This window comes from Corylus avellana, chromosome ca4 (genome assembly GCF_901000735.1).
Source record: "Corylus avellana chromosome ca4, CavTom2PMs-1.0".
In the NCBI taxonomy this organism is placed as follows: Eukaryota; Viridiplantae; Streptophyta; class Magnoliopsida; order Fagales; family Betulaceae; genus Corylus; species Corylus avellana.
Genome location: NC_081544.1, coordinates 5846277 through 5863225, shown reverse-complemented (window position 1 = coordinate 5863225; position 16949 = coordinate 5846277). Strand labels below are relative to the sequence as shown.

The following is a 16949-nucleotide window of genomic DNA, read 5'->3' as shown; positions in this document are numbered from 1 at the left end:
TCTTTACCAAAGCTGCCACGTGCTCTTCTCCAGATTTATCTCCTTGCTCTTCTAGAATTTTGCCTCCTTCTTTTTCACTGAAACCTCCAAAATACACTCTGCCCCCCATTACCAAAAAACGTTTTCACCCTTACTCCAAACTTCATTCCACCCCTGCCATTCCCTTAGTGCATGATTACCCCTGTAAGAAATCTAAGGTTATTTCCCAATCTTCTGAGGATGATGTTGAGCCCAAAGACCTGCGGGTTCTTTCAATTCCTCAGTTTGTTCTGGAGGAGATTTTGTCTGTTGTGGATGTTCCAGCTAAGGTGGAGGGCTGTGTTCAGCCCCCACCTGTCCCATGAAGCTCTTAGATTGGAATTTTCGGGGCCTTGCTCATAACCCGACAATTCGTGTTCTACGAGCTTTGATCAGGCATCACAGACCTGATCTTCTTTTTCTGTCTGAGACGATGGTGCCTTCTTCTCGTTTTCAAGCTTCCTCGTTTGGTTTGGGTTTTTCTTCTTGGTTGGAAGTTCCTCCGGTTGGTGTGCGAGGAGGGATTTTTCTGACTTGGAAGGCTGGTGTTGATGTTGAGCATGTTAGGCTGGATAAGAGGTGTATCTCTTGTTTGCTGTTTTCTGCTCCTTCTGTTTGTCCTTGGCTGGTTTCTTGCATTTACGCGCCAGCTTCTTTTTCTGGTTGTCATGATTTTTGGCCTTTTTTGTCGGATTTGGGAAATTCCTTTGGAGGTCCGTGGCTTCTTAAAGGGGATTTCAATTCTGTTCTTTCTCCTGCTGAGAAGAGTGGAGGATGTAATTTTGGGTCCTCTTCTCAAGGTGAATTTGTGGATTTTGTTCAGTACAATGCTTTGGTGGATTTGGGTTTTTTTGGGAACAAATTTACTTGGAGCAACCATCGGTCTGGTAAGGCTAATATTCAAGAAAGGCTTGATAGAGGTTTAGCCAATCAACAATGGGTGCATCTTTTCCCCAATGCTGTTATTAATCATCTGCCAGCCTCTCAATCGGATCACTGCCCCATTTTGCTCTCTACTGAGGGCTCTTACCAGAATATTCCAAAACCTTTTCGTTTTGAGGCTTTTTGGACTCATGATAAGTCCAGTTTCTCTGTGGTGGTTGAAGCTTGGATGGCTGAGGTTGAGGGCTCTCCAGCTTTCTCTTTGAGCAGGAAGTGGAAGAATACTAAGATTGCTTTAAAATCCTAGAATCACCAGCATTTTGGCAATATTCAAGCAAACATAAAATCACTGATGGCTGAAATCCGTATTATTCAGAGTTGCCCTCATTCCTCTTCAAATTCGGATAGAGAAGTTGTTCTTCAGTAGAATTTACAAGAGGACCTTTTGAGAGAGGAGGTGCTGTGGAAGCAAAAGTCTAGAGAGTTATGGCTCACTTGTACGGACCTCAACACAAACTTTTTCTATGCCTTAACTGTGTCTCGTCGCAAGTATAACTCTATTTCTAGCCTTAAATCTTCGGATGGTTCTCCTATTTGTGGTAGGGAAAATATTGGTGCATATTTGGTGGATCATTTCAGTAACATTTTTTCCACCTCTCATCCCCCTTTGATTGATACTTTGCCAGATTTAGTGAATGTCGTCATTTCTGCTGAGGAAAATGTTAGTATTTGTACCATTCCTGATGAACATGAGATTTTTGTTGCTATTAAGGAGCTTGGGCTTAATAAAGCCCCTGGCCCGGATGGGATGACGGGTCTCTTTTACAAAACTTACTGGCCTATTGTGAAAGATAGTGTTGTTGTCTCTGTGCAGTCCTTCTTTAGGGGAGGTTTTCTTCTAAAAGAGTTCAATCATACTAACATTGCTCTTATTCCTAAAGTTGATAACCCTTCTCTGGTGAATCACTTCTGCCCTATTAGCCTTACCAATTTTAATTATAAGATCATTTCTAAGATTCTCTCCAATTGTTTTAAGCCTCTTTTGCATAAAATTGTTTCTCCCTCGCAATTGGCTTTCTTAAGGGAAGGTCCATTCATGATAATACTATCCTTGCCCATGAATTATTCCATTCTATGAAGCAGAAAAAAGGTATCGGTAGTTTGATGGCTTTAAAACTTGATATGGAAAAGGCCTTTGATTCTATGGAGTGGGACTTTTTGTTAAGGATTCTCACCTTGCTTGGTTTTCATCCTGTTTGGGTCCAATGGATTAGACAATGTATTACTACATCCTCTTTTTCCATTCTCCTTGATGGAGCCCCTTATGGAAAATTTACCCCATCTCGTGGCCTTCGGCAAGGTGATCCTTTATCTCTGTTCCTTTTTATTTTAGGTTCAGAGATTCTTTCAAGGTTGTTCCTTAAGGAGAAGTGTTGGGTAATCTGCATGGTATTAAGATGGCACGTTCATGTCCGCCTATTTCTCATCTCTTATTTGCAGATGATGTTATGATTTTCTCTCGGGCAAATGTTAGTGAGGCAAGGGCTATTCTTAACTGCCTTTCTACTTATTCTAAGTGGTCTGGCCAGTGTATCAATGTATCCAAGTCAGCTGTGTTCTTCAGCAGAAATTGTCGGCCAGCTAAGAACAATTCTATTAAAGGCATTCTTAATCTCAATTTGATCCCTGCCAGAGCCAAGTATCTTGGTATCCCTCTCTTCATGCACAAGAGAAAGTCTGATTCCTTTATTGAGCTAAAGGACAGAATTTTCTCAAAGATCACAGGTTGGAAAGCTCGCCTTCTCTCTCAAGCAGCTAGAACTACTCTTGTGAAGTCTGTTGCGAATGCTATTCCCACATATCTTATGTCTATCTTCCTTCTTTCCAAGTCCTTTTGTGGTGTGATTAATTATGGTCTAAGGAAATTTTGGTGGGGTTTTCCCCAAGAAAAAAAAGTATAATCTTTCCTTTCTTGCTTGGAAAAGTATTTGTCAACCTAAATCGCAGGGTGGTTTGGGTATGCGTTCTATGGAATTTTTGAATCATTCCTTATTGGCTAGGTTGGGTTGGAAGTTGACATCCAATCAACCTCTTCTTTGGGTTGATGCTCTTAGGGGAAAGTACCTCAAGAATGGTGTCTCTTTCTTGGATGCCCCTCCCAATCCGTCTTCTTCTTGGCTTTGGAAAGATTTGCTTAAAAACCGTTTGGTGGCCCAAAAGGGTGCTTGTATTGCTATTTCTTGCAATTTAAATGTGGAGGTTTGGTAGTCTCCTTGGATTCCTATGAATCCGAATTTGAAGCCTATTCCAAATGTCAATTTGGTTTCTCTTCCTTCTTTTAATGTTGCAGATTTGATTTTGGAAGAAGATCGCTCCTGGAATGCCTCTCTCTTGGCTGATCTTTTTGAACCTAGTACTGTCCAGAACATTCTCAGTATTTATCTTCCCTAGCATAGTTGTATGGATAAGTGGATTTGGGCCCCTTCTCCAACAGGGACCTTTTCGGTAAAATCTGCTCATGATATTTCGGTTGTTCATGGTGGCCGTATCTCTCCTCTAGCTGAGGATGCCTGGTTTTCCCTTTGGGGTCTTAAACTTCAAGCTAGGCTTAAGCATTTGTTGTGGAAAATAGCTTGGGATATCTTACCCTCTAGAGCTAACATTAGTAGATTTGTTGTTCAAGAGGTAGAGGAGGCTTGGGTTTGCCCTTTTTGTAAGGGTCCTCTGGAGACTCTTTGTCATATTTTTTTGGAATGCAGCTTGGCTAGATTTCTTTGGAGAAATTCACCTTGGCCTTTCATCATTGATGGCTTCTCTAATAAGCCTATAGTGGATTGGATTTTAGCTATTATTTAACCTGCTCAATCTCTTGCTATTCCAGATTATGATGTTAATAAATTTCAGTTGTTTGCAACTATTACTTTGGATAATATTTGGAGGGGAAGAAATATTTTAGTGCATGATGGTGTGGAGCCTGTGCCTTCCAGAGTCGCTTTCTAGATTTCCTCTTCTTTGGAGCACCATCTCTCAGCTTGGAGAGATTCTACCTCTCCTTCTATTTGGGTTCCTCCTTCATTTGGGTGGCTTAAGGGGAATTTTGATTTTGATGTTGCTGTTCGTAGCTCTTTTTCTGTTGCTGCGGGAGTCATCTCAGATGCTTCTGGAAACATGATCATGGTAGTTACTCATAAGTTATCCTCCACAGATGCTCTAGCTGGAGAAGCTTTTGCTGCTCTTCTTACTTCTCGTTTGGCTGTCTCTCTGACTAGTGACAAATTTTGTATAGAAGGAGATGCTCTTTTAGTAGTGTTAGCTATTAATAATCCCTCCCTCTTCTCTTCTTGGTCGATTGCAAATTGTATTTCTGACATTATTGTTACTTTATCCTCCTTTCCTAGCTGGAATGCTTCGAAAGTGTCTAGATGTGCCAACTTCCGTGCACATGCTTTAGCTAAGTGGGCCGCTTCCAATCTTGTTTTTGGAAGCATGCCCATAGGGTCTCCCATTCTCTCTTCCATCCGGATCAGAGGTGGAAAAGATCCTCCCCTGTAGCCCTTTCCTTTATTCAATTAAAAAAAAAAAAAAAGGACCATAAGAAGTCTACTAGTGGGTTAGTAAGGAAATTCACTTCATGAAGATTGTCGAACAAGAAGGCAATCTATTACGTAAATAATCTAAGCCCATTTATCAAATTACAAAGATAATGTTGACTTTGAAGTTTAAATAAAAGATAAATTAAAACTAATAACCTAATCAACTAATAAAAACCTAAATAAAATTACAAGACACAATTAATTCTGGCTTCAGTACTGCAACATCAAAAATGTTGTATGATGAAAAATACAAGCTTCACTTCACTGGACAATTTTCAACAACTATGCCCTTTGCTGTTGGACATGATGCTAAGTCACAGTATTCCCCACGCGTGCCCCACCAATCCACACCTATCCCATTCATGCCCAATGGAAAGTAGAGCAATACTCCCATGAAAGCCACCCCAGCATCCAGTGCTGCAGAAAGAATGTAATTGTACCTCTGCCACCACTGCTTCCGGTACCGGAAAACAAAATAGTTAAAGATTGTTCCAACTATAATCCAGGAAGTGTAGTTCAAGGATGTTGCCGGAGGCATCATTCCTGTTGCTCCCAGGAGGACTGGAAGGTTAATGAGTGGAATCCAAGATTGCTTGGGGAATGCTTTGTGCAATAGCCAAACAAGAACTGGGCCTATTGCACCTATAAGGAAAAACCAATTCATGGCTTGATAGCTTCCAAGAGTTCCAAAGATCCGTTTGGGTCCCACCAAACCCCATATAACAGATGCATCAAAGAAAACTCTGTCACTAGGGCATGTCCAGGGACTGTTGACAGGAAGGAGCTCTGGTTGGCATATGTTCTCAATGGAATTTAGCAACCACCATGCTACTCCAATGTTGACAGTTCCAGCAACAATTGTTCCTATGAACTAAGCATACACATGAAAATGCAGTAGATTAGTTGAGCATATATATTAGTTGAATTAACTTGTCATTAAATGAGTCAAGAAATTTTTATGACTCATCCCTATAGGAATGTAGGAGTGTTTGTTCATATGCATTATGAATTTGTAATATTTCAGGGTTCAAAAGTATAATTATTAACAGCTTTGTTGCTTTCTGCTCTAGATAGTTGCTTAATTTGTTATTTAATAATTTAGGCTGGTACTTGCAATGAAAAAGTAAATACATAGGTTGCACCATGAAATCTCCTTTCATTCAGTTCAACATCATTCAATGAGTCATGTAATTTTGTCCTTTTATCCGACGCTTAGGTCGAAACAATGCTTTTCTCAGACAGAAAATATTTTTATGAAAAATAATTTCCTGAAAAACATTTACGATGTTTGACGCTTACAAAAAAAATCAATATATATATATATATTGATTTTTTTTGTACAGGAAATTATATATATATATATATTAAACTCTAAGTTACGAAAATGTCTCGACCAAGTCTTAGAGGTATCCTAACCCTACCAAGACCCCGCCGAGATCAACCCAGGACCTGACATGGACATTTTTGTAATTTAGAGTTTAATATGATTTTTCATACACACCCAGCTTCCCTTTGATCTTTTCGACGTTTAGGGCACAAAACTATTTTTTGTTTCCGTATAAAAATATATTTCACAATAGCTTATCTTACATTTTCTTATACCATTAAAATATTATTTCTTTACAAAATACAAATTCCCTGCCTACCCTCACTTTTTTCACAAAATCCCAACACAATTTTCAATTAAAAACAAAAAGATGAAAGATGAGAGAGGAAAGAAAAATGTTTATATTAAAATAATGTATAGGAAACCACTTACACATTGAGAAACACCGTAACAACCCTTAAGGGTTGGTTAAATGTAGGGAATTTGATGTGAATAAGTTTTTGTGACTTTTTTGAAATTTTTCCTAAACATAAGGAAGGGACTGGCATATAGGGCATCTGCTTCTAGTGTTCTAAGAAATCATTTTTCAAGAAAATGTTTTCCGCCAAAAATATTTTTCGACGTCAGGTCCCGCCAAGGTTCTGATCAAGTCCCAACAGGGTCCCCACGAGGTCCCAGCAGGTCCTGGACAGGTCTCGGGCGAGTCTTGGCGAGGTCCTAGGTGAGGACCGGTGAGGTTCGGTAGAGTCCCTGGTGGGTCCTGGTCAAGTCCCGGCAAGGTCCCAATGGGGTCCTGGCAAGGTCTCGATGGGATCCTGGGCGAGTCTAGGGCAGATCCGGTCGAGTCTCGCATGGGTCTCGGCGGTCAAGTCTCAGGTGGGTTTTGGGCATGTCTTGGGCGAGTCCAGTCGGGTCCCGAGCGGGTCCCAGTCAAGTCTCAGGTGGGGTCCTAGGTGGGTCTTGGCAGGCTCCGTCGTTTTTAGAATGACATGCTCAAACTCGAAAAATGGTTTACGGTTTTCAAAAATGTAAACCATTTTCCGAAAATTAAAGAAAAATTTTCGATCAAAGGAAAAATATTTTTCGTTGACTATTATTTTACGTTGCACCAAACACCCGAAAATACGGAAAACATTTTCCGAAAATTATTTTACAACGAAACAAACGGAGCGTTAGTATCTGAATCATCTTAAACTGGTGTGTTTACTTTGGTCATTTTACTTGTTATATATATACTGATAGTAGTAATTAAATAAATGATTACCTGAACTAAGAACATTGATCTTGGAGGAATCTTCATGTAGTGTCCAAGCTTGAAATCATTGAGGAAGGAGACAGCTTGAGCCATGCTCATGTAGCCATAAACTTTGAAGCTTACATTGGCTATTGGTCTTCCTGGATATATAAGCCCCATCATATACTCTGTTATTATGTTTAGCCCTGGTGTCTATATATATATAAAGCATCACAACATTATTAGTGCAAAAACAACATATTACTTTTGCATATATAGATACTCACAAGGAAAAGGGTTGCATACATACTTACCATTTAAGGTGCTCAAAGAAATTTATTGTAACGACTACCATCAATCAAAATTCAGGAAATGTGATCACATAAATCCATTTATATATGAAAAATCCAACAACCTGGTTTGTCGTGGCAGTTATGATACTGATTGGAAGGGTAAAAATATAGGCTATGGCACAAGCAAAGATGAGCCCCCACCATGGCATCTGGATCTGATCATTCAAAACAGTGCAAAGTACAAGTGAAACTACAAGTGTCACAGCAAGCAACAAGTAAAACCACCAGGAAGGTATGTCCTTGTAGCTCCTCATCAATTTTGTATGAATATCCTCCTTCCCCTTGTAAGAAGCTCGAAATCGCTCATAAATTTCACTGTCCATTAACTATAAAGTTTAGTAGTTGACATTAATTAATTTATCAACTAAACTTTTCTCAAATATCACATTTGTCAATTAATTGTACATTACCTTCCATTGAAGAAGGCCACATGGGTAAGGGTGGCAGCAACGGTGGCAAAGCCAAAGCCATAAGTGAGAGCAAAAAACATGCTTAAATGAATTGGTCCTTGCTCCTCGTATTTTGCTAGATCTAACTCAAACTTGTCATTGACAATAGCTGATATGTTGTATGGCTGACCTTGGGATGTAAACAAATCTGAAGAGAAAATGGGAAATCTACTTGCACTGTACAAGTCAAATCCCCAGTATGCTATAGGGATTGCTATGTAGAGTATCAATACATAGCCTACAAATATGTTGACAATAGAGAAGAAGGGGCTGATGACGGGGCTGAACAAGAAGGATGCCACGGCTGCCCAATCGAGTGTCAGTGCTCCTAGTCCAAGCCCTTGCATGCCTGAGCCAAGCTGCTGGGCAGTGACTGACTTGGAGAATGCCCAGCAAACCCATGAGATGTTTGTAAGTGTTGAGAAGAGGTAGCCTGGCACAGTGTACCATGCAAAACTGCAAATTAGTGCAATTACGAAGAACTTTCCCCTTGACATGCGCCTCTCTTCTTTCTCATGCAAAGCCCTGCATATTTCAATATCAGATTACTATGAATTAAGTGACAACTCAATATACTATTTAATTAATCACACAAAGCTTCTTAATTCTTGATCTAAAAGTATAAACACCAGAAAATGGTTTCTCTCATTGACCCTCTTAAGTTACACAAAGCTACCTTATGGAAATTATGTATGTTTATAGGTTAAAGAGAGGACCGGTGTTCTTATTCTTCTATAACTCCACTTCCCACCAAAGAATTCATTCAATAAGAAACCACTTCTCTTAATTAGCCAACAATTTAATAGGATTAGAATTATATGACCTTATAATGTTAAGAGTCTAATAAATTTTCATGTGTCATGTCATGTAGGACATTAAATTCTTATAATCTCCCACTTAACCCATATGACTAATAATGTTTTAGACTTAATAAGGTTAACATTAAGCACGCAAAAAATCTAATTCATGCTTACTTTAATTTGGTCATCATAAATACCATAATCAAACAACTGACTAGTGTGTTATCATTCATCCAATTTTATATACACGTACAAAAAAATAAAAATAAAAACAGGAAAAATCATAACCATATTTAATGAGAACTCAAAAGTGTCTGATAACATAAGCAAACATCACAATCCATAAACATTATGGGCACTATGGGTTACAATCAAGACCCATTCTGTTAACATGTTCCTTAAAGGTCTTTGGCAGTAACTCTTTTGTTAATGGATCTGCAACCATAAGCTATGTATTAATATATTATATTGACACTCGTCGTTTTTGAACTTCCTCTTTAATGACAAAAATTTTAAGCTCTATGTGCTTAGCACCATTAGAATATCTATTGTTCTTGGAGAAAAACACAGTTGCAGAATTATCACAATAAATTCTTAGCGGCTTAGCAATAGTGTCAAAAATTTCAAGTCTTGAGATAAAGTTCTGCAACAATAATAAATTAAATGTGGCCTTAAAGGTGAGCATGTAATATTTTGTTCCTCACAAGTACCTCATCATTTTCTTTACAACTTTCCAATGATCAATTCCAGGATTGCTTTGGTATCTACCCAAAATACCAACTGCAAAACTAATGTCCAGCCTAGTGCGAGTATGTGCATACATTAAGCTTCCTACAAAAGAAGCATAAGAAATTGTTCCGATATGTTTACGTTCCCATTCATTCTATGGGCATTGTATGAGACTAAACATATCTCATTTCTGATTAGAGCAACACAAGCTTAATAGATTGCCATGACAAATCTCTATAAAAAGTCTTTCAATATATTGTTTTTAAGACAATATATCCTAACAAACCACATGATCGATCTTGGAATATTTCTATTCCAAATCACATAGGTTGCATTACCCATATCTTCATTTCAAAGTTCTTAGATAGAAATTTCTTGGTTTGTGCAATAAACCAAGATCACTACTTGTAAGAAATATATGGTTAACACAAAATCAGAAACAGAAACTTGCTCCCACTAACCCTCAAGTATATACACTGATCAACAATATTTTCCTTAAAACTGAAGGAAGTAATAGTATTATTAAAATTAAGATATGATTGTCTAGAAGCTTGTTTAAGTCCATATATTGACTTATTTAATTTAAAAATCATGTATTTTTTTTTTTTTTTCCTTTTTATTGAGAAGCCTTCAGGCTGATCCATATAGACTTCCTCCTCTAAACTGCCATTTAGAAAAGCAGTTTTCACATCCATTTGGTGCAACTCTAAATTATAATGAGCTACCAAAGCCATAATAATTTTGAGTCATTCTTGGATACGGGATAGAAAGTCTCCTTTTAATCAATGTCCCCTTTCTAACTAAAACATTCGGCCACAAGTCTGGCTTTATATCCTTTATTATTGCCATGAGAGTTGCACTTAGTCTTGAAGACTCATTTACACCTCATTGTCTTGTATCATTTAGGTAATTCAATAAGATCCTAGACTTTATTTTAGTCCATTGATTTCAATTCATCATTTATGGCATCAATCCATTTAACAGAATTATTACTTTCAATGGCTTGTTGTAACACCCTACCCCATTAACACATTATATTGTCCGCTTTTGGCTCCCTCAAATCAGACTTCCCAGGAGGTCACCCATCCTAGTACTACTCTCGCATAAGCTTGTTTAACTGCAGAGTTCTGAAGGGATCATGATCATCACGACATTAAAACGCGTTGTTGTCATGAAGGGTGTAAGTATACATATAAGCACATCTCCATCTCCATACCCAGATGACGTGGAATGCCACACTTGTGAAAAAAAATCAGATCCTTACTTGGCCTTATATCAAAACCAGATTCCTATAAATAAACCACATAATTATGTGAAATAGTATATCTTCGTTCTCTTTAAGATCTCCTTAATGCTATTTCCAGTGATAATCTCATCATGGAGTAATTGATCATTAAATTGTAGTTCGACCTTGTCAAACAGTTCTACAACTCTAGGAACAATAAGTTCTTTAGAAGTTATGGGTAGTGGAACTTTTACCCTAACTGCTTGAATAACCGCATTTGGAAGGTTTATCACTCCCATTAATTTCACAATTCTCAAGAAATTTGACATTGTCGGATTCAACAATTTTCATACTATGTGTAGGATAGTAAAACCTATATCCTTTGTTTGTTTACTTTGTTTTTCCTTAATAAAATCCACACATTCCAAAATCAATAAGTCTAGGTTCGAAAGAATCCATCTTTTACTAATCTCTCTTATTTTTCTTTGGATATATGACCTAGTCGTCCGTGCCACAAGATGGAGGAATTAATCATGCTACGTTTAGTTCCAACATTATGAATTTATGATACAGGATTAGAAGGTTTTGGGCAAAATGACTATTAAAATTCAAATTTTGCAAACCATCACATAGAAACTTAAAACCACCAAAAGAGGTATTTTTAAAATAATCTTAATCTTTTGTTGCATAATATAAAGTAATAGCCATCAAGATGAAGTTTAGACAAATTAAAAAAACCAAATTTCTAGAAATAGAAGGAAGATAAAGTGTGTGAAACAAATCAGGTAACAGCCATTATCGATAAACAAACGAAAGGTCCCAATGGCAACGATAGGAAATTTGACTCCATTTTTCATGGCTATGAAATTTTCATCTGGGCTTAAGGTCCGGATATTAAGGGAGCCTTGCATTGAATTAGAAACATGAACGTAGAACATGATTCAATCCACCAAGCATTGGAAGCAACTTCAGTAAGATTTGATTCGAAACATATGCAAGCTAAATGCTTAGCTTTCTTTCGAACCATGCTTACGTTTGTAGCAATCTTTCTAAATATTCCCAAACTTTCTACTGATACGAGACTTATCACTGTTTTGTCCATTCTCATGAACCTCAATTACTTGAGGAGGCCCATTAACCTTAGGTGGCTTCACCTTTTTCCCTATTTTATGCTTCTTCCATTTATTTTTGGCCCTTTGACTTCCAAGGTGAGCTGAACAATATCCTTGTTGCTTAAGTGATTAACAATATTACTCTCGAAGGCAAGTAATAAAAGGGTGAGAAATACTTTTCTAACCCAAACAAAATTAAGCTTTATTAAAATATTAAGGTCTCGTTTGGTTTGCGGAATAGACCTCTAAAAATGAATAGCTTACCCTATGATATAGCTATTCCTTTATTTGGTTACACACTATTTCTATGAATAGTTTATTCCTACTAATCTCATACACACAAGATTAACTAAGCCGCTAAAAAATGAGTGACTTAGCTAATCCTTAAGGAATGAAATACATTTAAAAAAAAAAAGCCCATATAATTTTTTTAAAAACAACTTAAAACAAAATAAAAAAGATGAAAAATAAAGTGGGTGGCTTGACCACCCATTGGGGTGGTCGGCCACCTGCAAAAGAGGTCATGGGTGGTGCGACCACCCCATCGCATTTTGGGGTGGCCCCATACACGGCCATTTATTTTATTTCAAGGTTTTTTTTTTTTTGTTTTTTTTTAATATAAGTTGGAAAAACAAAATATGGGGTTTTTCATAATTTTGATTTAATTTCAATTTTTGCATGTGTGTTGTTCTATTCTATTCTACATTCTTTTATTCCCAGTAGTAACTATTTATTTTTCAATGGACTAAACATTCCGCAAACCAAACGAGGCCTAAAGGATTAAATTTATCATTTTCTTTTAAGTTAAGCTTTTAAGATAAGTGATAATTTAACATGGTATCAAAGTCGATATTTTGAGTTCGAACCTTGTCTCCATAATTTATCTCATATTTCAATTAAAATAGTCCACACGTTTTCTAGTAATTTAACAAGCTTGGCCCTTCATTCATACATTGGCTCCCAATAAACAATTTTGGTACCGTCCATAGTCATGGGTTCAACAGCTTATTCTGGTTGATGTAATGATGCAAAATTTAAGCCCCATGAACTACCCTCTATTTTCAAAAAAAAAAAAATCCCACAAACTGATAGCTTACATGTGTGACATTTGGACACCTCAAACTATTATTTTGTTGCATATAAGCCCCTATGTCAACCGTCCTATAATACCCCTATTTTTTTATTAAAAAAAAAAACAAAAACAAAAGATTAATCAATTAATTAATTATAAAAAAAAAAAGGGCACAGCCCAAAGGGTGGCCAAACCATCCCCACAACATGTGGGGGTGGCTCATGGACCAACCCTAACAACTCTGGAGGTGACTCGTGGCCACCCCCAACCCATAGGGCTGGATCACGATACACCTCCAACCACTCTGGGGTGGCTCACGGCCACCCTCGACACCTTTAAATCACCTCCCCCCTTCGCCTCCCTTTTTTTAAAAATTAAAATAAAAAAAATAAAATAAAAAAAAATAAAATAAAAAAAAAAACAAACAAACAAACAAACAAAGTCTTTTTTTGTTGATTAATATTATAAAGAGTAAATTTATTTTTTCCATGGTCAAAGTAAGGATATTTTTTAGAAAATTTTGGCCAAATTTTATCCATTCTAATAGACAACTCTAATTGAGGGCATTTTTGCCTCAAAATGATAGTTTGATATATCCAAGTGTCACACTATCAATTTGTGAGTTTTTTTTTTTTTTTTTTTTTTTTAGCTGGTAATTCAAAGACCTTAAGTGTATTTAACCCAAAATAAAAAGAGTATATTTTGGTCAACAACAAGGAAAAGTTTACATACCGAAAAAGTGAGACCTGAACGAGAGTGGACGGCCACCACATATGGGCCGGCTCCACCACATACTTCCTCAATAGCCCAGCCCAACCATATCCGAGCACCTGTAAAGCCAACCATACCCAATGAATAATATTGATTTGTATGTCTTTAGTAAGGGACATTACCGTGAAAGCTTAGAAAAAAAGAAAATAAATACTCTACAAAGAGTGCTAGAGGTACTAAAACTTTTACTAACAGAGGTTTACTAAACTGATGTGTAACTCATTTATTGGTAATCGTTAAATTTTTCTTAATTAATTGTTTTGCTTTTCTTCAATGAATGAGCTACACATCAGATTAGAAGAAAAGATAGGGAAAATGAATATTTTACAAAAACCTTAGGGAATTACGTTGACTGCATAATCTTTTATTAAAAAAAAATTATGAATTTTCTATATACACTTCAGTGTCACTTAGAGTTATCAAAATTATACTTAATTTATAGATTTATATAAAAATTAAACCTTTTCAACTATTAATTACTCGTTATTAACAACGGATAAGTGTTGTTTATACATTTTTATGAGTACCTCTATATATTTACATCCCTCCTCATGATTCTTCTGTCTAATTATCAACTATTTAGTTTGAACTAAAACTTAAAATGACAAGAATAAAAGAGATGTCATAACTAATATGCAAATAATGTTTTTATTATCTAATTATTATTTAGTAAATTTAGTAAAAGTTTAATAATAAAAGAGATGCCATAACTATTACCTTCTTCATTTTTTCTAAGCAAGGATATTACTATTACCTTTTTTTTTTTTTTTTTGAGCAAGATATTACTATTACCTGAGTAGTGATAATAAGAAGCCAACCAGCCACAAAGGATATATTCCGGTGGTATAAGGCTTTGACTATATCAACAATATAAACAGCATAAGCTGGCCCATTTCCGAATGCAGAGCCAGCATTGGCAAAGATGGAAATGAGTACATGCTCCTTCATGTTAAAGGGACCCGGGTTAAGAGAGAATAACATCGATCCAAACCCTGGTATTCTGAACTGGGTTGTGGGGAGGGCGGCGGCCATGAAGCGGCCGATGGGGAGGGTCGCCACCACGACGGTTATTTGGGTTATGATGATGGGCTCGGTCCGGTATGAGAAGAACTGGTTAAGGAAGGAGAGGAGGGCACATGAGATTAAGCCCAAACTCCACATTCGCAAGGTCCATACTGGTTGGGTCGGATCATCGGTGTTGGACACGGTTAGCCGGACTTCCTCGATAGGAGAGATATCGTCCTCATCGACGATATCACCGACGGCAGTGGTGGTCGCATCAGGATTAGGTGTTTGTTTTTCTAGGGTGGCCATTGGTGAGGGAAGAAAAAGGGATGGATTAATGGGAGTGTTGGTTTTAGCAGGAGAATTTGGGTACCTATTGATTAATGGATGCCCTACTTGTGAGGGGTGAGACCTAGACAGCTAAACCCAAACCTCTTTTTTCTCTAAATTACATAGAAAAGAAAAGTAGACAAGTTGAGAAGGGAAGGATGGCCAGGAGTTGGCTGCAAGAAAAGTGAGAAAGTTGTTGTTAGGGATAAGATTAGGGTGAGATATGTTTAGTAAATTCCATCACATTAGAATTAGATTATTTTCAATTAAGATTCAGTTATCTAAAATTAGGATTAGGATTAATTAATAGTATTTGTATTCTATTTAAAGATCATCTTGTTGTTAATAAAGAATTAGGAAAAAGTATTTGTGAATCTATGAGATTCTCCTATCTAAAATAAGTTATTTGAGTATTCTCCTAAAGAATTTGTTCACTCAAACAAATTCCCTTTATAGGGTGGGTTTTCATGAGAAGGAGAGAGAATTTTGAAATTTCTATGACATGGAAAGAAAAATATCAAAGATGTGAGAAAGTGTATCTATCAAGTCAAAGATATGGAAAGAAAAATAGGAATGGTATCTTAAGGTACCTTAGATATTTTTAGAGTGAGTATTTTTGGATATGTGCTTCTACACTAGAGGAGGCCTACTAAGCCGTGGTAGCCTAGATGAATTTGATTGTTAATTTATTTTATTATTATTTTTGTTTAATATATTAGAACACATTTTCTACTACAGATTTAAAGTGACCCACATGTCACATATATTATATATTATATTACATTAAAAGAATTTTTGTTAAACTAAAAATTTTGGGTGATTAAAAAATATAAATAACTATTAAGATGAAAGGGTGTTTCTTGTTCATCATAAATTGCTCTCTTAATGAAAGGAACTAACAGTTGATTATAGATAAAAGTTTGGGAAAAGTTTGCATAATCACCTCAAACTATCACCTAATTGATAATATCCTTCCAAACTATAAAAAAATTAACAATGTCCTCTCAATGCCAGCAAAAAGACAAAAATGATCATAAATTTTTGTCAATAAGACAAAAATACCTCTATAAATTTGAGAAAAAAAAAAACATTTTTAAAAATTTTATTTCTTTTGCAAAACCAAAATTTTAAAATAAATTTACTCTCCCTTTTTCTTTTTCTTTTTCTTTTTTATTTTTATTTTAAATTTTTAGTTTTTAATTTTTTTTAAGGGTATTTTCATCATTAGGAGGGGCATTGACATTGTCAATTAAGTGGTAGTTTGAGGGGGTATATGAACTTTCCCCTAAAAGTTTTGATCTATCTATAAATAAGCCTATGATTCATCATCAAGTAATGCTATTTAGTAGACTCTTATACTACTACCATACAACTATAATGATGTGACAATGAAAATCAACATTTAGATCAACGAAAGCTTGTAAAAATAAAAATCAATGTCTGATATTCACTGTCACATCATCATAGTTGTATGGCAATAGTATGAGAGTCAACAAAATATCATTTCTCTTCCTCATCAGTTACAACTTTAACGTGAAAAAGATATAGGCTAAAAAATTTATGTAACGCCCCGATATTTGAACCAGCAAAATTGTAAGCGGAAACCTTCGGCTTCCACGTGATGTTACGACATCAGAAATATAAGATAATCTCGCAACGGAAAAAGCAGTACTAAATTTGTTTACTCGTCTAAAAGACAACATAATTTTCAAAGAAAATACTAGAGCTTCTAATTTATTAATATAAAACATTACAACCAAAACGTTATACAAAAAAATCCTAAACATGCCAAACAAAGTATTAATACAAATCTACCCGACAGTCTAAACTCCAGATAGATTACCAAAAGCTTGAGATCCCAAGCATCTCAAGAATACACATCTAAGCACAACCACTTAGTTACCCCGAATTGACAAATCCTGAAAGAACTACAAGGACTATGTAATCGTGGACTATGTAATCGTGGAATTACCCACAATCACAACAGCAAACAAATGAGCCAATTGATTCAATAATATAAAAAAATTGTTGATTTATTAAAATTGCAAA

General features: G+C 36.2%; 2 protein-coding genes across 2 annotated transcripts; one reads left to right on the top strand and one right to left on the bottom strand.

Annotated features, from left to right (window-relative positions):
* Positions 1–340: 340 nt before the first annotated feature.
* On the top strand, positions 341–4452 carry LOC132177930 (uncharacterized). The gene is made up of 8 exons (XM_059590406.1): positions 341–1173; positions 1504–1858; positions 2044–2260; positions 2401–2734; positions 2961–3127; positions 3251–3334; positions 3395–3600; positions 3901–4452. The coding sequence occupies exons 1-8, from the start codon at positions 341–343 to the stop codon at positions 4450–4452; spliced, it is 2748 nt and encodes a 915-aa protein (XP_059446389.1).
* Positions 4453–4749: 297 nt separating this feature from the next.
* LOC132177929 (oligopeptide transporter 4-like) lies at positions 4750–14879 on the bottom strand. Its single transcript, XM_059590405.1, has 6 exons — positions 14358–14879; positions 13527–13624; positions 7818–8381; positions 7470–7722; positions 7085–7267; positions 4750–5364 (listed from the first exon to the last, which is right to left on the bottom strand). The coding sequence occupies exons 1-6, from the start codon at positions 14877–14879 to the stop codon at positions 4750–4752; spliced, it is 2235 nt and encodes a 744-aa protein (XP_059446388.1).
* Between the last annotated feature and the right edge of the window lie 2070 nt (positions 14880–16949).

Bases quoted from the DNA above. Each gene is read 5' to 3' on its own strand.
- LOC132177930 (XM_059590406.1), top strand. From the start codon at position 341: ATGAAGCTCTTAGATTGGAATTTTCGGGGCCTTGCTCATAACCCGACA. The intron at 2,735-2,960 runs GTCTGTTGCGAA...CTTATTGGCTAG, and splicing joins GCTAGAACTACTCTTGTGAA to GTTGGGTTGGAAGTTGACAT. The intron at 3,601-3,900 runs GTTTGCCCTTTT...GTCGCTTTCTAG, and splicing joins AAGAGGTAGAGGAGGCTTGG to ATTTCCTCTTCTTTGGAGCA.
- LOC132177929 (XM_059590405.1), bottom strand. From the start codon at position 14,879: ATGGCCACCCTAGAAAAACAAACACCTAATCCTGATGCGACCACCACT. The intron at 7,723-7,817 runs GTAATGTACAAT...GTTAATGGACAG, and splicing joins GTGGCCTTCTTCAATGGAAG to TGAAATTTATGAGCGATTTC. The intron at 7,268-7,469 runs GTTGTTGGATTT...ATATATATATAG, and splicing joins TAACTGCCACGACAAACCAG to ACACCAGGGCTAAACATAAT.